Raw genomic sequence first — 25,442 nt, 5'->3', positions numbered from 1 at the left:
AACTAAAGTTATAAAATATATATATATATATACAGATATACATACACATACATACATATATATATATACACACATATACATATACATGCAGCCACAAATTAAATTAATAATAAAATAATAATAATAGTACTAATAATGCACAAATTACATATGCAAGAATCCAGCATTCATAGTACAGTATAGGAGATATTTATCTTGCCGTGAATATATAGCTTATAAGATAGACTAAAGTGCATATATCAATCTAAAAAAAGGGGGAACAATTATCACAAGACTTGGCCAGGTATAAATAGACATGTGTCTGACACTAACTGACACTTTAAGAATACCTGGTCATTGATATCATAAAAACAGCAAAAAACTGTGCATAGTTTAAACAGCAGGGGGAGCGCTTCATATAACTGTAATAATGGGAGTAAGCTTGACTTACCAAATGAACAAGTCGATATGGCAAAGGGAGCCTCTAATGGAGACTCTGAAGAGCTGCAATATATATTAGCTTTGCTAATCTCTGCAGCTGCAGTAATGAGAGCTCAACGAGGGGTGGATCAGATGTTCAGAGGGTGGGATGACATCACATAAGATGATGACTTCCGCAGGAAGTTGTGGCGCCGCCATCTTGGTTTAGGGCATTGATATATATATTGTGGGAAACTCGCCAGTGCTCATGTATGTTAGACATAACAGCAGCTGGAAGAACCCTGTTGCTGTTCTGTCACTAGATGGCAGCAAAGTGCACAATGTTTCTATTAGTAGGGTAATACAGCGTTTTCTTAGATTAGGCAAATAGAAATAAATACATTTTCTCATGACTTAATTTTGTGCTAATGTGCATATAGATATTCAGTGTGTGATCCTGCTTAACCCTTTGGGGATCTATTTTTCAGAGATAAAGAAATAAAAGGTTTTACATATAGCCTGATTTTTTTTTTTTTTTTTTTTTTTTTTTTTGGGGGGGGGGGGGGGGGGGGGAGGGAGGAATGAGGGGGGGGGGGTCTGGGTAACAGGGCAGAAAATAGAGAGGAGGAAGGGAAAAAAGATAAAGTGAAGAAAATTGTATGTGAAGGGAAGACAGTGGAATTATGGGGGTAAGTGATAAAACTCTGTGGGCTGTGAAGGTAATATGGTTATTAGTAATTATGCTCCAGACACTCGTTTAGGCCCTCTGGTTTGAGTGTTCTGAGTTTAAAAATCCAGAACATCTCCCTTGCCCGTAAACGGGACATACGGTCTGTTTGGGAAGAGATGTCTGTGATATGCTCAATTGGTGTAAAAGCAAACAGTTTGGGGTCGGAATTATGAAACTCAGCGAAATGTCTAGACAGACTGTGTTTGGCAAATGATTTTTGGATATTTCTTCTATGTTGTCCTAGTCTTGCTCTGATTTGCTGACTAGTGCGCCCTACATATTGTTTATTGCAGGGGCATGTGATGAGATAAATGATGTGTGTGGTGCTGCAACTGAAGGAATGGGTGAGGTTGAATGTCTCATTAGTAACGGTGCATGTGAACGAAAGGATGCCCGGATGAAGGTAGTCGCATGCCAAGCATTTTGGCGATCTGCATCTTTGTATGTTTGGGACAGTATGGGAGTCTCGTATGGGGGCATTTAATGCTCGAGGTCTACTTGGGGCTAGTATGTTCTTTAAAGTTTTGGCTCTTCTAAAAATTAGCTTCGGTTTCTCTTCAAGCTTAGGACAGAGGTATGGATCTTTTAGTAAGGTTGGCCAATATTTGTTCACAACAGATCTGATATTCTTGTGATTGGAACTGAATCGGGTAATGAAAGAAGGTTGGCTAATCTTGGTCTGGTCTTTGTCTTTCGTTTGTGTGTCTAAAAGTGATTTTTGGTCTAAAGTTCTTGCTCGCTGTCTGGCTGACGAGACTCCCATACTGTCCCAAACATACAAAGATGCAGATCGCCAAAATGCTTGGCATGCGACTACCTTCATCCGGGCATCCTTTCGTTCACATGCACCGTTACTAATGAGACATTCAACCTCACCCATTCCTTCAGTTGCAGCACCACACACATCATTTATCTCATCACATGCCCCTGCAATAAACAATATGTAGGGCGCACTAGTCAGCAAATCAGAGCAAGACTAGGACAACATAGAAGAAATATCCAAAAATCATTTGCCAAACACAGTCTGTCTAGACATTTCGCTGAGTTTCATAATTCCGACCCCAAACTGTTTGCTTTTACACCAATTGAGCATATCACAGACATCTCTTCCCAAACAGACCGTATGTCCCGTTTACGGGCAAGGGAGATGTTCTGGATTTTTAAACTCAGAACACTCAAACCAGAGGGCCTAAACGAGTGTCTGGAGCATAATTACTAATAACCATATTACCTTCACAGCCCACAGAGTTTTATCACTTACCCCCATAATTCCACTGTCTTCCCTTCACATACAATTTTCTTCACTTTATCTTTTTTCCCTTCCTCCTCTCTATTTTCTGCCCTGTTACCCAGACCCCCCCCCCCCTCATTCCTCCCTCCCCCCCCCCCCCCCCCCCCCAAAAAAAAAAAAAAAAAAAAAAAAAAAAATCAGGCTATATGTAAAACCTTTTATTTCTTTATCTCTGAAAAATAGATCCCCAAAGGGTTAAGCAGGATCACACACTGAATATCTATATGCACATTAGCACAAAATTAAGTCATGAGAAAATGTATTTATTTCTATTTGCCTAATCTAAGAAAACGCTGTATTACCCTACTAATAGAAACATTGTGCACTTTGCTGCCATCTAGTGACAGAACAGCAACAGGGTTCTTCCAGCTGCTGTTATGTCTAACATACATGAGCACTGGCGAGTTTCCCACAATATATATATCAATGCCCTAAACCAAGATGGCGGCGCCACAACTTCCTGCGGAAGTCATCATCTTATGTGATGTCATCCCACCCTCTGAACATCTGATCCACCCCTCGTTGAGCTCTCATTACTGCAGCTGCAGAGATTAGCAAAGCTAATATATATTGCAGCTCTTCAGAGTCTCCATTAGAGGCTCCCTTTGCCATATCGACTTGTTCATTTGGTAAGTCAAGCTTACTCCCATTATTACAGTTATATGAAGCGCTCCCCCTGCTGTTTAAACTATGCACAGTTTTTTGCTGTTTTTATGATATCAATGACCAGGTATTCTTAAAGTGTCAGTTAGTGTCAGACACATGTCTATTTATACCTGGCCAAGTCTTGTGATAATTGTTCCCCCTTTTTTTAGATTGATATATGCACTTTAGTCTATCTTATAAGCTATATATTCACGGCAAGATAAATATCTCCTATACTGTACTATGAATGCTGGATTCTTGCATATGTAATTTGTGCATTATTAGTACTATTATTATTATTTTATTATTAATTTAATTTGTGGCTGCATGTATATGTATATGTGTGTATATATATATATGTATGTATGTGTATGTATATCTGTATATATATATATATTTTATAACTTTAGTTTTATTAATTTTTGTTATAAAAACCTCCTCCAGCATATGGAAATTTTGGGCATGTGGGCTTGGTTCGCGGGGGCGTGCGGGCTGTTTGGCGCGGGTGTGCTGGGTGGTTGGCGCGTGGGGTGCCGTTCGCGGGCTTTTGCGCGCGTGGGGTGCCGCGATTCGCGCGGTCGCGGACTATTGCAAACGCGTTTTGCCGCGGTCGCGTGGGTCGCGGCGTTTTGCGCGCGCGGGAGGCCGCGGGCGGCGCTTTGCGTGCTGGCTGTTTGGCGCACCCGTGCTGGACGGTTTGCGCGGCTTTGTGAATCAGGCCCATGGACTGTTGATTTTTGAACATTATATAAATACCTTCAAATGCAGCTGAACACTGCATTTGCATATTTACCATCTCCCATTTTAGATCGGCAGTCTAGATCCTTAAATTAGGTTAAATTTACTTTTTTGAAAAATCGTTTTTCTGATTGATGGATCTATCGAATCATTCGATCGTTTTCATTTAACCCAGTGGTATGTATACTATTGGGATATAAATGTATAATGCATAAGTATTCATTGTATTAACCTATAACGCTGTCGATATAGTTATACTGAGGAGCTCTTTCACTATTGTAGGCACTTTTATTGGCCTGATGAAGCGGGCTTGGACCCGCGAAACGCGTTGCCTGTGCTAAATAAAAATCTTTTGTCATATACAAGGATTTCGTTATTGAGGTAAGCCACCTCATATTATTTCCTCGATTTTAAGCTGTTTTTAGATGCTTTTATTTCAACCAGGGCGCCTCTTTACCTTCAATTGTGCATCCCTCAATGAATACCTTGAAGTGTCTTTTTTTCAAAATAGGGTCATTTATGGGGTGTGTTTACTGTCCTGGCATTTTGGGGGGTGCGGAATTGTAAGCACCCCTGTAAAGCCTAAAGGTAGTCATTGCACTGTGGGCCCCTTAGCGCAGTTTGGCTGCAAAAAAGTGTCACACATATGGTATCGCCATACTCGGGAGAAGTAGTACAATGTGTTTTGGGGTGTATTTTTACACATACCCATGCTGGGTGGGAGAAATATCTCTGTAAATGACAATTTTTGATTTTTTTTTTTACACACAATTGTCCATTTACAGAGTTATTTCTCCCACTCAGCATGAGTATGTATAAAAATACACCCCAAAACACATTGTACTACTTTTCCTGAGTACGGCGATACCACATGTGTGGCACTTTTTTGCACCCTAACTGCGCTAAGGGGCCCAAAGTCCAATCAGTACCTTTAGGATTTCACAGGTCATTTTGAGAAATTTGGTTTCAAGACTACTCCTCACGGTTTAGGGCCCCTAAAATGCCAGGGCAGTATAGGAACCCCACAAATGACCCCATTTTAGAAAGAAGACACCCCAAGGTACTCAATTAGGAGTATGGTGAGTTCATAGAAGATTTTACTTTTTGTCACAAGTTAGCGGAAAATGATTTTTATTGGGTTTTTTTTTACCAAGTGTCATTTTCCGCTAACTTGTGACAAAAAATAAAATCTTCTATGAACTCACCATACTCCTAACGGAATACCTTGGGATGTCCTCTTTGTAAAATGGGGTCATTTGTGGGGTTCCTATACTGCCCTGGCATTTTAGGGGCCCTAAACCGTGAGGAGTAGTCTTGAAACCAAATGTTTCAAAATGACCTGTGAAATGCTAACGGTACTCATTGGACTCTGAGCCCCTTAGCGCAGTTAGGGTGCAAAAAAGTGCCACACATGTGGTATCGCCGTACTCTGGAGAAGTAGTACAATGTGTTTTGGGGTGTATTTTTACACATACCCATATTGGGTGGGAGAAATATCTCTGTAAATGACAATTTTTTGATTTCTTTACTCACAATTGTCAATTTACAGAGATATTTCTCCCACCCAATATGGGTATGTGTAAAAATACACCCCAAAACACATAATACTACTTCTCCTGAGTACGGCGGTACCACATGTGTGGCACTTTTTTGCACCCTAACTGCGCTAAGGGGCCCAGAGTCCACTGAGTACCTTTATGATTTCACAGGTCATTTTGAGAAATTTGGTTTCAAGACTACTCCTCACGGTTTAGGGCCCCTAAAATGCCAGAGCAGTATAGGAACCCCACAAATGACCCCATTTTATAAAGAGGACATCCCAAGGTATTCCGTTAGGAGTATGGTGAGTTCATAGAAGATTTTATTTTTTGTCACAAGTTAGTGGAAAATGACACTTGGTAAAAAAACCCAATAAAAATCATTTTCCACTAACTTGTGACAAAAAGCTAAATCTTCTATGAACTCACCATACTCCTAACGGAATACCTTGGGATGTCCTCTTTATAAAATGGGGTCATTTGTGGGGTTCCTATACTGCTCTGGCATTTTAGGGGCCCTAAACCGTGAGGAGTAGTCTTGAAACCAAATTTCTCAAAATGACCTGTGAAATCATAAAGGTACTCAGTGGACTCTGGGCCCCTTAGCGCAGTTAGGGTGCAAAAACGTGCCACACATGTGGTACCGCCGTACTCAGGAGAAGTAGTATTATGTGTTTTGGGGTGTATTTTTACACATACCCATATTGGGTGGGAGAAATATCTCTGTAAATGGACAATTGTGTGTAAAGAAATCAAAAAATTGTCATTTACAGAGATATTTCTCCCACCCAATATGGGTATGTGTAAAAATACACCCCAAAACACATTGTACTACTTCTCCCGAGTACGGCGATACCACATGTGTGGCACTTTTTTGCACCCTAACTGCGCTAAGGGGCCCAGAGTCCAATGCGTACCGTTACCATTTCACAGGTCATTTTGAGAAATTTGGTTTCAAGACTACTCCTCACGGTTTAGGGCCCCTAAAATGCCAGAGCAGTATAGGAACCCCACAAATGACCCCATTTTACAAAGAGGACATCCCAAGGTATTCCGTTAGGAGTATGGTGAGTTCATAGATGATTTTATTTTTTGTCACAAGTTAGCGGAAAATGACACTTGGTAAAAAAACCCAATAAAAATCATTTTCCGCTAACTTGTGACAAAAAGTAAAATCTTCTATGAACTCACCATACTCCTAATTGAGTACCTTGGGGTGTCTTCTTTCTAAAATGGGGTCATTTGTGGGGTTCCTATACTGCTCTGGCATTTTAGGGGCCCTAAACCGTGAGGAGTAGTCTTGAAATCAAATTTCTCAAAATGACCTGTGAAATGCTAACGGTACTCATTGGATTCTGGGCCCCTTAGCGCAGTTAGGGTGCAAAAAAGTGCCACACATGTGGTATTGCCGTACTCGGGAGAAGTAGTACAATGTGTTTTGGGGTGTATTTTTACACATACCCATATTGGGTGGGAGAAAAATCTCTGTAAATGGACAATTGTGTGTAGAAAAAATCAAAAAATTGTCATTTACAGAGTGATTTCTTCTACCCATCATGGGTATGTGTAAAAATACACCCTAAAACACATTGGTCTACTTCTCCCGGGTACGGCGATAGCACGTGTGGCACTTTTTTGCAGCCTAACTGCGCTAAGGGGCCCAACGTTCAATGACTACCTTTGGGCTTTACAGGGGTGCTCACAATTTAGCCCCCCCCCCCCACATGACAGGGCAGTTAACAAACCCCACAAATGACCCCATTTTAAAAATAAGACACCACAAAGTATTCCATGAGGGGCATGGTGAGTTTATAAAAAAAATATTTTTTGTCACAAGTTAGCAGAAAAGGATACTTTGTGAAAAAAAAAAAAAACAACAATTTATGCTAACTTGTGACAAAAAACAAAATCTTCTATGAACTCACCATGCACCTCACGGAATACTTTGGGGTGTCCTCTTTCCAAAATGGGGTCATTTGTGGGGTCTGTCCTGGCATTTTAGGGCCTCTGCAATCATTACATGTATGGCCAGTATTTCTGCTATACTCCTTATATTGGGCATACAGGTAGTGCATTCTGGGCTGAAAGGAAAAATGAGCGGCAAACATCCCTTCATTCGCATCGATCAATGTGGATGAATAAATATCTGCCAAAAAATGTGAAACAAAAAAAAAAAGAAAGAGGGACATAGGAGCTGCCACCCCAAAAATCCAAACCCACCAGCTCGTATGCCCAGGCAATCCTGATTTATTCATCCACATTGATCGATGTGAATGGAGAAATCATTGCTTGAGTTCTTTTTTGATACAAAGTGCTTGCCAAAGCATATGAATCCCCAACACCACACCTTGGCCCATATGCCTCGGCAAACATATCTTTTTTTACTGTGGAGGAGAAATCTCGTCCTACAGCGCTGCATGCACCGATTTTGTGTAACCTGACAGAAGCGCAATGCTTCTGTCAGGATGCATCATCAGTGCTGCAGCTGATTGGTCGGTTGGAAAAAAAGAGAGAAGGGGAAAAAAAAAAAAAAAAAAAAAAGCAAGCAAGCAGCAAAGCACTTCAATAACATTAACTTTTTAAACTTTATTAAATATGTTCAAACCAAACAATAACATTGGTAACCAAATATTAACTTTTTTGCTTACCTGTTTTTTTTTTACCTGCGAGCTGAGGATAAACTTCTCCTCCCCCATGGGTCAATGTGCAAAGTGCAAATCGCACAGATATGTGGCGAAGTACATTATGCATTCTGTCCCAAGTGAAAGGAGAGGTTTCTGGCAGGCCAGTGTATTTGGATCTCTCAAAACCTGATGTTTGGGTTCACACTGCATACTGGCCTATCCGGTCGGTCGAGCCCGCCGCACCGTCTCGCCCAAAATAGATCTTCAGGGAATACCACAAGAGTAGCATTCGGCCTAGTAATTAACTGCGTCGCCGTAGACTAACATGACTTCCGGGCCGACCCAAATTGCCGCAGAAGCCACGCAGTAACGTAGGCATGCACTAGCGTTAAGTCAAGCACTTCCGGCGTAGGGGGGGACCGCAAAGTGTGACTTTTGCCCTAACGCATCGCGCCAGTGTGAAATAGCACTGAGAGACCCTTGTGTGCCTACTGCTGTGTCTGTAGTTCCCTAGGTTCTAAAAGTGTGACTTCTCGTGGTACCTCTCATAACACTCCCCTAGGCATAGGCCAGGCTGGTCAGGACAGGAGGGACAGTAAACGGGGGTGTCACGCCTTATTCCAGCCTTGCTGCAGACACGACATCTTTTTCTGGGGTTGCGTTGAGTTGGGGTACTGGGAATCGTGTAGGCGTAATGCCTTCCATGCAGCCGGCTAGTTGCATTTGGGGGTTGGGCTCTGGCACCTTCTGGATACAGGAGTGCCGAAATGATCTCTTCCTGGAATTGAAGGAAAGATCCAGTTCTCCCAGCCTTACTGTAGAGAACAAAGCTGTTGTACATCGCCAATTGAATTAAATACACAGACACTTTCTTATACCAGCGTCTGGTTTTCCGGGAAATTAAATAGGGCCCTAACATCTGGTCATTGAAGTCCACCCCTCCCATGTTGGCATTATAGCTATGGATGGCGAGGGGCTTTTCAATGACCTCTGTTGCCCGTGTAATTTGTACTGTCGTGTCTGTGTGAATGGTAGACAGAAGGTAAACGTCCCTCTTGTCCTTCCATTTCACCGAGAGCATGTCATCAGTACACAAGGCAGCCCTCTCCCCCCGCTGAAGTCTGGTGTTAACGAGCCGTTGGGGGAAGCCCCGGCGGCTAGGCCGCACGGTGCCACAGCATCGGATTCCTTCTAACTTTAAGTGCTGAAAGAGGGCCACACTTGTGTAAAAGTTGTCCACATAAAGATGGTACCCCTTCTGGAACAAGGGTGACACCAAGTCCCACACAATCTTTCCACTGCTCCCCAGGTAGTCAGGACATCCGACCGGCTCCAATTTTGAGTCTTTTCCCTCATAGACCCTAAAACGAGATGTATAGCCTGTGGCCCTATCACAGAGCTTATACAGTTTCACCCCATACCGGGCGCGCTTGCTTGGGATGTACTGTTTGATGCCAAGGCGCCCGGTAAAATGTACGAGGGACTCGTCTACACAGATGTTCTGTTCAGGGGTATAAGCATCTGCAAATGTGGATGACAGGTGGTCTATGAGGGGCCGAATTTTGTAGAGCCGGTCATAAGCTGGGTGGCCTCTTGCATGACAGGTGTCGTTGTCATTGAAATGCAGGAAGTGCAGGATGATCTCAAATCGCGCCCTGGACATGGCAGCAGAGAACACGGGCATGTTATGTATTGGGCGTGTAGACCAATAAGAGCGCAATACATTTTTTTTTGTAATACCCATGTTGAGGAGAAGGCCCAAAAAATTTTTAAGTTCGGAAACTTGGAGTGGTTTCCACCGAAAAGGCTGGGCGTGGCAGCTTGTCGGATTGGCGGTTATAAATTGTGTGGCATAACGGTTGGTCTCAGCCACAATTAAGTCAAGGAGATCCTGGGTGAGGAACAGTTCAAAAAAGTCTAGGGCCGATCCTAGTTCAACTGTCTCCACCTGGACTCCAGACTGGGCGGTGAAAGGGGGCAGTACGGGTGCGGCGGGATCAGGGGAATGCCAATCAGGGTTTGCCAGCACCTCTGGAAAACTAATGGGAGTACGGGCCCGTCTACTTGGTGGCTGCGAATCGGGTCTTAATTCACGTACCACCGAACCAGTTTCTACTTCCGGCCTGGTGTTCACCACTTCACCAGGGTCTTCTACGGAAGTACTGGTGTTGAGAGGTCCAGGAGATGCTGCGCTGCTGGTGCATGCCTCACCAAGAAAAATCAGATCAGCGCCAGCATCACTCTGCTGCCCTTGAGACTGATCTTCCGCTACCTGCAGTCCAGTGACATGGGGTGTGGTACGCCTGGCTCTAGCCGGGACCTCAACCTCGTCATCGGAACTATCGGTCAGAGAGCCACTGCTGTCTACAGGATCGTACTCTGAACCAGAAGATTCGTCGAATAAGTCGACCCAATCATCCTCATCCGACTGGTCCATGTACCTGTAGATGTCTTCATTGGAAAACCTCTTTTTTGCCATGGTGGCCTGCTAAATTTAGGAGGTATTCCTCTGAGACTACCCAGGAAAAAGAGCACCTACCTAGCGAAATGGAGTACTTGAGAGGTAGAAAGCTGTGGTCACTGAGTTTTGATTAAAAAAAAAAAATCAAAACTGCTGTTTACAGTGCCACAGCTAGTGTACAGTGTTTTTTGCAGTGATCAGAAAAAATAAATTTCTGTCACTGCGGTGGGGCGGGCTGAACGCAGTGCAGGCGAACGATCAGGTCTGATCGGGCAAACACTGCGTTTTTTTGTGGATCCTAGTGACCCTAATATAGATCTGACTGTGATCACTAATGATCACTTACAGATACTATATAGTACCAATGCTGATTAGCGACAGTGATGACGCTAATTAGTGACTGTGGTGCAGTGGGCTGAGCACTAACTGACACTAACAACCCTTTTGCCTAGCTAACTGGCCTAACTGTTACCACTAGTGATACTAAAAAAGTGACAGTTTTCACTGATCACTGTTTTTAGATCACTAGGATAGTGACGGTGAGGGGGGGTTGGGGTTGGGGGATCAGAGAGCAATCACAAATAATCAAAAACAATCACGAGGCAATTACAACACAATTACAGCAATCTGCGCAATCAAAGCCAATCAAGGAGCAATTGAATCCAATAACACGACAATCAAAAACCAATTACGTGACAATCGAAGCCAATCACACGACAATCGATGCTAATCACAGGGCAATTGAGACAATCGAGACACAGGGCAAAACAGCCAATCAAAGGGCAATTGGCACAATCAAAACCAATCAGGGCAATTGAAGCCAATCACACGACAATCTAAAACCAATTACGTGACAATCGAAGCCAATCACACGACAATCGATGCTAATCACAGGGCAATTGAGACAATCGAGACACAGGGCAAAACAGCCAATTAGAGGGCAATTGGCACAATCAAAACCAATCAGGGCAATTGAAGCCAATCACACGACAATCGAAAACCAATTACGTGACAATCGAAGCCAATCACACGACAATCGATGCCAATCACAGTACAATTGAGACAATTGTAGCCAAACAAAGCACAATTAAGCCTTACAGGCAGGAGATAAGATACACAATGGCAGGGGGGAGAATATACGCAAGCAATGCACTAGTAAGGTGTGGGGAGGATCTGAGGGGGTGGGTGATCAGAAGCCCCTAAGGGGTAGTTGGGGGTCTGATCTGATGGATAGGAGTGACAGGTGGTGACAAGGGGTGATAGATGGGTTATTGACGGGTGATAAGTGGGTGTTTACAGCAGGGAAAAACCGATGCAAACAATGGACTGCTGATGTGATCGGGGGGGGGGGGGGGGGGTCTCGGGGGGGATCTGAAAGGGTGGGTGATCAGAAGCCCCGGGGCAGTTGGAGGTCTGATCTGATGTGGGGCAGTGACAGGTGGTGACAAGGGATGATTGACAGGTGACTGATAGGTGATTGACAGCTGATCAGTGGGCGATTACAGGGAGATAGATAGTATACAGGGGGGGGGGGGAGATCTGAAGGGGTGGGTGGGTGATCAGATACCCCTAAGGGGTAGTTGGGGGTCTAATCTGATGGATGGGAGTGACAGGTGTTGACAGGGGGTGATAGATGGGTTATTGATGGGTGATAAGTGGGTTTTTACAGGGAAAAAAAGATGTAAACAATGGACTGCTGATGTGATCAGGGGGGGGTCTCGGGGGGATCTGAAAGGGTGGGTGGGTGATCAGAAGTCCCTAAGGGGCAGTGGGGGGTCTGATCTGATGTGGGGCAGTGGCAGGTGGTGACAAGGGTTGATTGACAGGTGACTGATAGGTGATTGACAGCTGATCAGTGGGCTATTAGAGGGAGATAGAGATATGCAGTATACAGGGGGGGAGGGAGGGGGGGGAGATCTGAAGGGGTGGGGGGTGATCAGATAACCCTAAGGGGTAGTTGGGGGTCTGATCTGATTGATAGGAGTGACAGGTGGTGTCAGGGATTGATTGATGGGTGATATGGGGGGTGGTTGGGTCTAAGCTGCGTGCTGCAGGGGGGTACAGGGAGGTGTCTGATGGGTGCTGCGGGTAATCGGGGGGGGGGTCTGGGGCTCCTAACGTGTGCGGTGTGTGACTCACTATGCCTGCTCTCCTCGCCGGTGGTCGATCGCTAAGTGTGACCACCAGCGGGGAGGCAGGCAGTATAATACAGTTTGTTAGGTAAACAAACTGTATTATACGTTTTTAAGTGGCTGGTTTGAAATTTTACAACCTGCCGGCGCTGCGGATTGGCCAGCGGGTTGTAGTCACAAGGGGGCGGCACCACGTGACACAGCGATCGCGCGTCTCCCGCCGCGCGATCGCTCATTAATTACCGGGAACCTGGCGACGCAGATGTGCGTGCCTGGTCCTCCAGGAGCCACTTTGCCGACGCGCGTTATGCGTGCGCGGTCGGCAAGTGGTTAATATATTTTATCTATAGACCCTAAAAGCATGCCGATTGGGTACTTTTACTTAAAGAGACACTGAAGCAAAAATAAAAAAAATTAAATAAAAGATATAATGATTTGTATGTATAGTACAGCTAAGAAATAGAACATTAGGAGCAGAGACATAAGTCTAATATTGTTCCCAGTACAGGAAGAGTTAAGAAACTCCAGTTATCTATGCAAAAGAGCCATTGAGCTCCACGACTTTCAAAGTTGCAGAGAGCTCTGTCTTCTGAAGCTTGTTATTTCAACTGTCAGTCATTGTAATTTATTTTCCTCTCCAGAGGACAGGTCAATAGTTCACTGGCCTGCTCTGTAAAATCATTTAGAATGATAATGTGTAGTGTGTAAACTGCAAATATTAGAGAATGATGCAATGTTATAAAAAACACTATATAACTGAAAATAAAAATATGAGAATATTTTCTTTGCTACTAATGTTCTAGTAATTTTCCGTACTACACAAGCAATTCATTATATCATATTTTTTTTCCTGCATCAGTGTCTCTAAGGCTTCTTTCACAGTGGGACGTTACAGGCGCACGTTAGAGCAGCCTGTAACGCAGCCCAACTCACAGTAATGAAAAATCAATGGGCTGTTCACAGTGCCCACGTTGCGTTAGAGTATAACGCTGCACGTTAAATGAAAGTGCAGCATGCTGTGCGTTATACTCGTATTGAGCTGCATTCGAGTGTTTGCACATGCTCAGTAATGTTTTTTTTTTTTTAATTTCACGCATGCGCCGTTTTCATTAGATCAGTATAGAACGAAAATGGCGCACCATGAGCCGCATAACGTCCGTCTGAGAAAGCAGCCTACAGGGAACCTAAAACAAGAGGGATATAGAGGTTGCCTTATTAATTTCCTTTTAAACAATGAATGGTGCTTGGCTGGCCTGCTAATCCTCTGCCTCTAATACTTTTAGCCATAGACCCTGAGGCCGCTTTCACAGTGGGGCGTTACAGGCGCACATTAGAGCAGCCTGTAACGCAGCCCACCGCACTGTAATGAAAAATCAATGGGCTGTTCACAGTGCCCAGGTTGCGTCACATTGTAACGCTAGACGTCAAGAGAAAATACTGCATGCAGTACGTTCTCCGCGGCTAAGCCGCGTTAGACTGCTTGCACATGCTCGGTAATGTTGGGGAGGAGGGGAGAGCGGCCAGGCACATGGCTAATTAATATTCACTGCACTTTGTGACGTGCAGTGTTTTCTTCCTGGAGCGGCCGCGTTGTGCTGCGTTTGGCTGGTGGGACCACGTGATGCTGCACAAAGTACGCATCACGGACGCCAGAGTGAGCTGCACAACGCAGTTCGCTCTGATGTCCACATCCAACACCACCAGGCGTTGCGTTAGGGGCACGTTATGCGACCATAACGTCCCCTAAAACGCAATGTCCTGGTGGGAAAGTAGCCTGTACAAGCATGCAGATCATGTTTCTGACTGAGGTCTGACTGGATAAGCTGCATGCTTGTTTCAGGTGTGTGATTCGGACATTATTGCAGCCAAAGAGATCAGAAGGATAAGAAAGATAATAAATATGGCTTCACCTTAGGTTCTCTTCAAGAATTAGCTGCTTATTTGTTTCAGATGTGTGACTACTGCAGCCAAAGATTAGCAGAACTGCCCAGCAACTGGTATTGTTTAAAAAAAAATTATTATGGCAGCCTCCATATCACTCTCAGTTCAGGTGTACTTTGAAGTGAACCCAAGCTGAAGCTCGGGTAAAGAAAAATCAGATACGCTACAGCGCGGCAATTAATAAGGAAGTGGAGCCGCGCAGTGGGTTCACTTTAAGGTGCCCATACACTGGCAGCTGGCCACCAGATTTGACCAAAGACCCTCATACAGATTCCTCTCTAATAGAATCGGACCAGAGAGGTATCTAATTGATTTTCTCTAACACGACTACAAAGTATTTTTTTAAAAAGGACTTTTTTGACTTGTTCCTACTGTTACCCTTAAATGACAACTGTAGTGAGAAGAATATGGAGGATGCCATTTGTGTTTCCTTTTAAACAATACCAGTTTCCTGGCAGCCCTGCTAATCTATGTGGCTGCAGTAATGTCTGATTCACACACCTGAAACAAGCATGCAGCTAATCTTGTCAGATTTGACAATAATGTCAGAAACACCTGATCTGCTGCTGTTTGTTCAGGGTCTATGACTAAAAAGATTAGAGGTAGATGATCATCAGGATAGCCAGGAAACTGGCATTGTTTAAAAGGAAATACATATGGCAACCTGTATGGGGGCTTTGCTGTTAACTGCTAAAGTCAGCACAAAATTATGCAACATTTTGCATAATTATGCGTAGTTGCAAAATTACGGTTCCTGATAGTGGTTACAGTCGAAATTAATTATGATTTTGTTTCTAAATTTTGCATTACAATTTCACATTGTAATTGTTGATTATGATGCTAAATTACGATTATTCAAAATGCATGCTTATCACTATTATTCTTCAATGTAATTTTGCCATTTTCGTGCTATCAAATCACTTGCTTCTCGAGCCAGCAAGGTCTGAAATGGAACATTAATTTTTGGATCAAATAAAAGGACAACTAATTACAGTGTCTCCCCCACCCTTCAAAAAACCCAGGCAGAAAGAGTTTCCCCAAAATGGGAAATTTGCACCATGGATGTGCACATATGGATCAAAATTTCTGAGGAGTGCCCTGAAAAATGAAGGCAGTTTTGAAGGGAAAAAGGTTTCAAACTCAACTTCATGTATTAGCATATCATTTAGTAATCATGAGCCCCCAAAATGCTATATTCTGCAACAATAACCTCAAAATATCAAATGCAGCTATTACCACCATTAAATAATAAATGCAGCAATCATTACCTCTGACATATGAAATGCAGCACATGTTACCTCCCACACATGAAATGTGGCAAATATTACCTCCCACACATGAAAAAATGCTGCAAACATACTGACAACATGTAGAACACACAGCTTATATAGTAATGAAACCCTCACCATATGCAGAAGCTTTTTAGAGTATACCTGAAGTTAAAGGGATATGGTGGATGACATATTTATTTAATTTTAAACAATACTGGTGTGTAGTCCTGGTGCACTTTCTGTGAGTTTTAGTGTCTAAGTCATGATCCTGAAATAAGCATGTGGCTAATCTAGTCAGATTTCAGTCAGAAACCTCTGTCCATCTGAACCAGTCCTAACTGCAAAAAAAGACCACATAGATGCAGTACTGCTGCTGCTAGCTCATTTCTCAAGTGAGTGCACTTCAGAATGTTTAAAATAAACTCATAAAATGTGCTGCACCAATCAAATCACTATAACATGTGCTTTGCCATGCTGCTACTCTACTGCCATAAAGAACGTAATTCATTCAGAAAAGAGAAAACAATGGCTCATCTGCACCTCCTTTTGTATAAACTTATAACAATATTCATTAGGTCAACAAAATCAAACATATATAAAACCACTTAAAATTATGATAAAATGTATTCTCCCCTGATACATAATTGGTATAACTTAAAAGCAAGAAAGGACCTCTATACTGTATAATTATGTATTTTGGATAGGTCCAATATTGAACCCCCCTAATACGGAATCTGGGCTCAAAAAAGTACTTGTATTATTGCTATAGGACATATAATTATATTATTATCCATTGAATGCAAAAATAGTGAATGAAGTGCATGTGAAACATTTAAACAACTCCAACAATTCTATAAATCTCAAAAAAAACATAAAGTGCAACAACTAGTGCTGATTACTATGGAACGGCATACACTTGCATAAGGTGCAAATTCTGAGCAGGGGAGGAACAAGAGGGTGAGAAAGCCCAATGACAGGCTCTATATGTATTGTGGGTAGTGCACCCACACTTCCTCAAGAGCTGGATATCACCTGATACAGTTCCCAATGGCCACATGTTAATTCCCGATTTGTGATTTTGAGACTACCCACCTTTTTCAATATGACATGTAAGCTGTTATGAACACTGTAGTCTTGGCTTATATATGGCTTATAAATATTCTAAATAATAAATGAATCTTGGCTGCTCTGATTTTTCTGCAATTAGCACTATGATTCGATATGATTACCCAGTGACAGCCAGAAAGTGAACACGTTTCTTTGTATACATTCAGGCCATGTTTGCAGAATTATTAATCACAGGCATCACAGTGGGTAGCATTCTTAACTTCCTGTACTAGAGTTTCAGGTTTGGATTCCATCAAGCTTTGGCTGTTGATCATCAAACTCTCAAACACATTTCAATAAATATTTGTAAAATATGCATGCAAGACTAGACATTGTACAAAATATGGCCTGAAAAAAATGATTGCTAAGCGCTTGCTGAACTTCAACACGTGAGAAAAAAGCCTTATAAATCCAACATGTATGTTTCTGCCTATGCTCCTTTCTAAATTACTATATGGTTTCTCAGTCAATGCCAACTTTTATCTGTACAGCAAAATAATAGATATGATAATAGATACAATTACAATTATAAATAAATAAGCATTCCAATCAAATATGTGATATCTTAAACTCATTAGAAATTAGTCTCTATCACAGTTTCAACCTAATATATTTCTTAGAAGAAGGAAACTGAAACAAATGCATGGTAAACTTCCTGCAATTTCCCATCAGATCGATGGGTCGAAACGATAATTTTGGACAGGTCCGATCTGACTTCCAATAATTTTTCTCATCAATTTTCCAATCACTTCTAAACAAAATTGATCAGAAAAATTATAGGAAATCAGATCAGACCTGTAGGAAATTAACGATTTAAACCGCCAATTCGATGGGAAATGGCATGATGCATACCAGGCATTATGCATCAGTAATAAAATGTATGTACATACCATTGCTTGTGCTATCTTTTGTATATGGAAATGTGGTAGTAGTCGTTGAAAATGTTCTTGTGCTTGCATATGGATATCCGGTGGTATTAGATAGAGGAAACCCTAATAAACATTCACAGAGAACTAAAAAAAGAGCTATACTGTAATACCTCATCTTCTCTGGTACTCTGAGAATGAATGTGGCTTTCTGGTGTTAGCATGCTAAAGCAAACCTTATAAAAACTGCTGTACCTGCTGATATTTAAATCTCAGTGGCATAAAAGGTTTCAACAGCCAATTAAAAGACACTGTATATCACATGACATGATGTATTATTTACAGCAGAATACGTGGAATTTCCATAGTAGTCTAAACATTTCTAGTACTTGTAATACTCATACTTTGAGAGGGTATCAAATGTTTGCTTTTTTGATTAAATTTGTTTATACAAATAATCGTGTATAGTTAAACAGAGTGTGTAATTACTTGTACAAGTGCATGCCACTGATTTGTCAATCAGCGAATTGAGTGAAGCAAATTGTGAAAAGAGGTAAAGGATTACTTATCCTCTATAATAAAACCCCTTTGTCCCTGTGTCATGCTGTCCCTGTGTATCTAGGTCCGTGTTTTTTGCTACTGCGCATGTGCGCAGCACGTTCGCAGCCTCACGGGGATGGGGCCAGGGAGCCGAGCGGGCTGCGTGCAAGCGGGTGGCCAGGTGTGCGGCGGGTGAGCGGGCGGCCGGGTGTGCGGCGGGTGAGCGCGTGGCGGACGCGCGCGGCTGGCGGGCAAGCATACGGCAAGAAATACAGACCTAGAGCCCATTTTTAAATGGGCTTAGGTCCGCTAGTTTTACATAAAAGACATTCTAAAATTACCTAAATACATTTGTTGGTATTAAGGAAATATTTGGGTATTAGGAAAGATTTGGGATAGGTGCCTGAATTTGGCAGAATTTCGATTTGAAAGTCAGAATTTGAAATTCATGGAATTCCAGTGTATGCATTCCAGAAGGAATCCTTGAGGGAAGTGAAAGCAAAAACTGTAAAATTACCTATTATTATTATTATTTATTAGATTTATATAGCGCCAACATATTACGCAGCGCTGTACAATAAATAGGCTTACAGACAATGATAACAGGGTTGACAGAACAATACAGGTAACAGACCATAGATACAACAATACAGGTAATAGCAATAAGATACACAACACAATGCAGATAATAGTACAATGCCAGATCATAAACTGGAATGGTAGTGGTAAAAAATTACCAGTTCCAAATTCTGGGTAAAGTGCACACAGTCAAGTATGATACACAAGGGAAGAGGGCCCTGCCAAAGGCTTACAATCTAGAGGGAAGGGCTGGTGACACAAAAGGAGGGGGTGCATCAAGAAGTTATTGGCAGAAAGGATTAGGGTAGTGTTGAGTTGATGTAGGCCTCCTTGAAGAAGTGAGTTTTGAGTGCTTTTTTGAAGGTGTTGAAGGTGGGAGCGAGCCTGATGGGCAGCGGGAGAGAGTTCCACAGGATAGGGGCAGCTCTAGTGAAGTCCTGCAGTCTGGCATGGGAGTGCGAGATGCGTGGGGTGGTTAAGAGGAGGTCGTTGGAGGAGCGAAGTGGGCGGCCAGGTGTATATCTGCTGACCAGGTCAGAGATGTAGGTTGGGCAGGACTTGTATGCCAAACATAGGATCTTGAAGCTGATTCTGAAGTGAATTGGAAGCCAATGAAGGGATTTGCGTAGGGGAGTTGTGGAGACAGAGCGGTGGGAGGAGTAGATGAGTCTGGCTGCTGCGTTCATGATGGATTTTAGGGGGGCGATGCGGTTTTGAGGAAGGCCTGACAAGAGGGAGTTGCAGTAGTCCAGGCGGGAGATGATGAGGGCATGGACAAGGAGTTTGGTAGTGTCTGGGGTCAGGAAAGGCCGGATCTTGGAGATGTTGCGTAAGTGGAAATAGCAGGCTCTAGCTACGGTTTGGATGTGGGAGGTGAAGGAGAGGGCCGAGTCTAGGGTGACACCCAGGCAGCGGGCTTGTGTGGTTGGATGAATGATTGTGCCATTGACAGTGACATAGAGGTCAGTGGGGGGTGAAGCAGCACGGGGCGGGAAGATTAGGAGCTCAGTCTTATCCAGGTTTAATTTTAGGAACCTGGCAGACATCCACGATGAAATAGCTTAGAGACCAGAGGATACCTTCTCCATGGTGGTGGTGGAGAGGTCAGTGGTATGGAGGTAAATCTGGGTGTCATCTGCATATAGGTGATAGTTGAAACCCAGAGAGGAGATGAGTTTTCCGATGGAGGCGGTGTAAATGGAGAACAGCAGGGGACCAAGAACAGAGCCTTGGGGGACACCAACTGAAAGTGGGAAGGAGGTTGAGGAGGAACCATTGAAGGAGGTCTTGAAGGAGCGATTTGAGAGGTAGGAGGAAAACCATGCTAGGGCACGGTCTTGGATACCCACAGATTGCAGTGACTGGAGTAGCAGGGAGTGATCAACAGTGTCGAATGCTGATGAGAGGTCTAGGAGGAGAAGGATAGTGTATTTTCCTTCGGCCTTGGCAAGCGTGAGGTCATTGACGACCTTGGTGAGGGCAGTCTCGGTGGAGTGGCCTGGCCGAAATCCTGATTGTAGGGGATCAAATAGGGAGTTGGAGTCAAGGTAATGGGTCATGCGTAGTGTTGGGCGAACAGTGTTCGCCACTGTTCGGGTTCTGCAGAACATCACCCTGTTCGGGTGATGTTCGCGTTCGGCCGAACACCTGATGGTGTTCGGCCTTTTAAGTTCGGGTTCGCCCCGAACTTCTAATGGCCGCCGAACAGGGCCGAACAGGGCCCCTGTTCGGCCCAACAGGGCCCTGTTCGGCCGAATACTGCCCCCCTATGGGGTCGCAGGCATAAGGGGGGAGCATGCCCCGATCGCGGGGGGGGGGGGGGGTCGGAAATTCCCCCCACCCCCTCCGCTAGCGCTCCCCCCTCTGCCCGCTTTCCCATTCAAAAGTTTAAGCAAAGTACCTGTAGTGGATGGCCTGGCAGTGGGCGGCACTGTGGAGTGAGGAGGAGGAGTCCGGAGAGTGACGAGTTGAGGGAGGCCGGGCAGCGGGCGTGAGGTCAGAGAAAGGGCGGAAGTACCACAAGGGTACTTCCGCTGAACCGCCCGCTGCCCGGCCTCCCTCAACTCGTCACTCTCCGGACTCCTCCTCCTCACTCCACAGTGCCGCCCACTGCCAGGCCATAAACTACAGGTACTTTGCTTAAACTTTTGAATGGGGAAGCGGGCAGAGGGTGGAGTGCTAGCGGAGGGGGTGGGGGGAATTTCCGACCCCCCCCCCGCGATCGGGGCATGCTCCCCCCTTATGCCTGCGACCCCATATGGCCCCTAAAAGCTGGATGTTCGGAAAGTTCGGGGTTCGGCCCGAACATGCCGAACATCTCGGCCATGTTCGGCGAACTTTCCCGAACCCGAACATCCAGGTGTTCGCCCATCACTACGTTGGTGGACTAAACGCTCTAGGAGTTTAGATGCAAAAGGGAGTAAGGAGATAGGACGGTAGCTGGATGGAAGTGAGGGGTCTAGTGAGGGTTTTTTAAGTAGGGGAAGTACAGTGGCCTGTTTGAAGTCAGAGGGGAAGGTACCCGTGGAGAGGGAGAGGTTAAACAGAGTGGTGAGGACAGGAGCCAGAACAGGGAAGTGAGGACGGAGGCATTTGGATGGCACAGGGTCTAGGGGGCTGGAGGTGGCAGGAGAAGTGGCTAGGAGACGGCTGACTTGGTCCTCTGTGATAGGAGTAAAGGCAGTGAGTGGAGGGTGGGGTGGGGAATAGGTATTGGTGGGGGAGGAAGAGGTGGTGGAGTGGAGGCATGAGATTTCCCGTCGGATGCTGGCTATTTTGTCGGTAAAGTGGGTGGACAGATCAGTGGCTGAGAGGGCGGAGGTGGGGGGAGGAGTGGTGGGGTTAAGGAGGGAGTTGAAGGTGGCGAAGAGGCGCCGAGGGTTGGAGGCTTGGGATCCGATCAAGGCAGCAAAGTATTTTTGTTTAGCATCAGTTAATGCGGTATAGAACAGCTGCAGGTTGGCCTTGTACGCCAAGAAGTCGGAGTTGCTGCGGGATTTCCTCCATTTGCGTTCGTAGGTGCGTGTCTGTTTTTGGAGGTTGCGAGTGTGTGCATTGTGCCAGGGCTGGGGGTTGATGGGACGGCTGGGGCGGAATGTGGGGGGTGCAGCAATGTCTAGGGCTGCTGAAAGGGCCTGGTTGTATTTGGCCACGGCTTGGTTTGGGCAGGTAACGTTAGGGAGGGTGGATGAGAGGGAGTGGAGGGGGTTGGCTAGTGCAGTTGGGTCTAGGTTATGCAAATCTCTCTGCCAACGACCTGACGGTGGAGGAGGGTTGGGGGAGGATGATGGGGTGAACATATTTATGTAAATTTGCATCAACCACTAATCTAAATAAATCTTATTTTAGTATAAAAATATACTTGCAATACATTACAGTTTTGTGATTTTGCAATGCAAACTGAATCTATGAAATTCAAAATTTGGGCGAAATTCTATGCGAAATTTTGGTATTTTGTCAGGCTTGGAATTCAGCAATTCCAACCATCTGTAGATAAGATCATACATAATTAGTTTTGAGGGTTTTCAGACTAGCTGCTTTCTCTAGTTAGCATCAAACATCTCCAGTCCTGGTATGACTCATTCAGCCTATTTAAACTGAGAAGAACACTCTTCTGTTTGGTGATAGATTGCCCAGAAAGCTCAGGTTGGACCAGAACTCGTAGGAGTGTGTAAGGGGCTAAAAAGCCCTCTTACTAAAACGCCATTCAAAGCAGATATTTGCCTTCGTAAAACAGAAGGTATTTGTGATTATTCAGGCTGGAGTGAACATATGATGTATCCCACAATGCATCACTGTTGAATATGCAAATAGACTCTTTGTGGTCCCTGAAAACTAAAAACACCTCCAGAAATCGCTGGAATGCAAGGATGTGTCAGTTTGTTAAATGTACATAGCCACATGTATACAGACTGGTTGGTCCTCATCATTGAATGGCATGGATAAATGTGGCTATTAGAGATGGCCTGAACTGTTCGCTAGTGGACAGTTCCCTGTGAACTTCAGCTGTTGAAGTCCGCGGCAGGTAGCGAACAGATAGGGTTGGTTCGATCTGCCCCCTATACCTCGTCATTGGGCTAAAATTTGACCCCTAACATCGCAGTAAACAGACTCATGGCAGCCAATCAGGCTGCACTCACCCACGGATCCCCACCTCCCCTATAAAAACGCAGCAGCGCTGGGCATGTTCTCAGTCTGGTGCTGCTGCTGTAGTGAGTGGAAGGGAGAGACATTGCTGCAGAGACAGGGACAGTTAGCTACATGCTTCTGTTTGTTGCTGAAAGCACCCCAAAACAAAAGCCCTTTTGAGGGTGTGTGTGTGTGTGGGTGGGTGACATACTGCATACAGACCACAGTTAGTTGCTGGACCTTGTAGTTCTACTATACTCTTCTAACTATTGCAAGCCAGCCAGCACGCTGCCTATCATAAGCTGTGCTTACCTTCCAGCTGTATATGTTATTGAAATTTGTGTGGGTTACACCCCGCAGGTCTTTTCGAGGTCATGCTGGCGTGATTCGTGTGGCCCTCGACAAATGCACAGTGTTCAGAGGGAATGTACCCTCAACCCCCAAAATTCTGAGGATGTAGTTGACTGGTTAAAAACAGAACACTTCATCTTCCTCAGCTTCCGCACGGAACCGTGACATATCTTCCTCCTTCTGCTCTGATTCTGGCACCCCATAACTACTTACCACTCAGCTGGAAGCCACCATGACCACAAGCACCACAGCCGCTCCACTTCAGATGTCGCAGGAGTAATTCACACGTTTGTGGTGAATTTACTGATCCACAACCATTATTGTTACAAGATGAAGGCGCTAAGAATGTTACAACACCTCATATGTCTCAGTTAGGAGTTACTACACACATGGACGTGTGTACATTTTTTTGGTAAATTACATTGACATTTAAAAAAACAAACAAACAAAAAACAACAACTTTTTTTTTATAAATAACAATGCCTAAGCTGGTCTGTTCAGTTGAGCAAGCGCACATGCAGCTCCGGCATAGCTAAGGGCCTTACAGACCTGTTACCGCCCAATCTCGCGTGGCTGCATGGCCGCATAACTAGTTAGCATGGTGGAGCTCCAGGGCCTCTGTTATCACTGTTTTGTATTTGCAATATTGCATAGCTCTGTGTCTGCGTGGTACTCCACAGACAGAACACTGTCACTGAGGGGCTGGGGGAGGAGGAGACCTTTGGTGACCACAGTCAGAAAGAGGAGCTGGCTATCTCGGAATCCATCGTTGTTCAAATGGTGTCTTTCATGCTGTCCTGCCTAATGAGGGAGGGACCCCCGTATAAAAATAATTAAAGGAGAACGACCTGTACTGGGTGGTAACGCTACTGGATCCTCGCTGTAAGCACAAAGTGGTGGAACTGTTAGCAGAGGTCTCATCACTTTTAAACCCTTAGCTCCTCTTGATGTTTGTATGCCCCTCTTAGCAAGCATACTGTAATGCCCAAGCCTGGTCTAAATCAGTTTTGAAAGAGATCTAGAGCATGATCCCTTGGCAGTACAATAAAAACAAAAAAGAAGGCTATCTTTGTAGATGGTCAGGGCTGAGGTTTGCAGTGTTCATCATTACATAAAAACTGAAATGAAGAAAAGCGGACTCCAGCACTCCAATGCAGAGGTAGTTTATTCAAGCACAGTAAGTAAGAACAATAGGTTACATAATGCCTGTGTCAACAGCTGTTTCGCGTGTAGTCACGCCTCCTCAGGACACCAAGGCTTACCCCTTCCCTTTTCCACCCCACCTATATACCCAGCTGGGGGGGCGGGCTCCCTCTTCAAGAATACACAACAATATTAACCCTTAAAGGGGAAGGGGAATATCTCAAGACACATACACATACAATTCGATATAGATAAAACCCACACAGTTACTTTAAAAAGCTGAAATTTTATTTCTATCGTTAAATCCTAAGTTGCCCAGCGCATTGGTCATGGATATCAGGGAAGCCTCTCTACGCAATAATAATTCTTCCTTAGAGCCCCCCCTAGATAAATCTGTGATTTTTAAAAGGCCAGCTACTTGTAATGATCGCTGCTGCAGCAGCTATTGCTGGAAGTAGTAGTGCTGCAGCTCAGGCAGTTCTGATCTATTTCCATGCAAGCTGCATAGCTTTGTCTGTCTTTCCCTGCTGTCAGCTTGTGACTGATTATCATTCACCTGTGTGGGAATCTGCATGTCTGCTCCCATTGGATGACCTCAGTATAAAGATCTGCTTCCTGCAGGGTTTCCTTGGGTTTTCATAGCTTCAGCTTAAGCCTGCCTTGCTGTCGCTTTAGCCCCCGATCGTGTTTCTTGTTATAAAGATACTTTGCTGGTCTTTGCATCATATATTGGTTCATTGCCAATATATATGCATACCAGCACGTTTATTATTTTCCTTGTATTTGTGTTACGTTGATACATCAGTGTCGCTGATGTATACGTACACGAACTGTTTATATCCTGTGTGCAGTTAGTCAGCTTTCCAGCACGTTTTGGTAGGTTGCGCGTACCGTGACCACCCGTGCTGAGGTAGTTACCCTGCTCCTGATTCTGTTTGTGGATTGCGTTCATCTCTGC

The 25,442-nt window shown here is 44.4% G+C and overlaps 1 protein-coding gene across 1 annotated transcript in view; it reads right to left on the bottom strand.

The window, feature by feature from the left end:
- LOC137524666 (uromodulin-like) overlaps positions 1 to 17,964 on the bottom strand; it is a 150,850-nt gene extending 132,886 nt beyond the window's left edge. Inside the window, exon 1 of the mRNA XM_068244794.1 lies at positions 17,768 to 17,964. Within this exon, the coding sequence (XP_068100895.1) occupies positions 17,768 to 17,921 (154 nt within the window). The 5' untranslated portion in view covers positions 17,922 to 17,964. The remainder of the gene's footprint in view (positions 1 to 17,767) is intronic.
- Between the last annotated feature and the right edge of the window lie 7,478 nt (positions 17,965 to 25,442).

Source organism: Hyperolius riggenbachi, chromosome 7 (genome assembly GCF_040937935.1).
Source record: "Hyperolius riggenbachi isolate aHypRig1 chromosome 7, aHypRig1.pri, whole genome shotgun sequence".
Classification (NCBI taxonomy): Eukaryota; Metazoa; Chordata; class Amphibia; order Anura; family Hyperoliidae; genus Hyperolius; species Hyperolius riggenbachi.
Note: the sequence above shows the minus strand (reverse complement) of the source record. Positions and strands in the feature narration are given on the sequence as shown.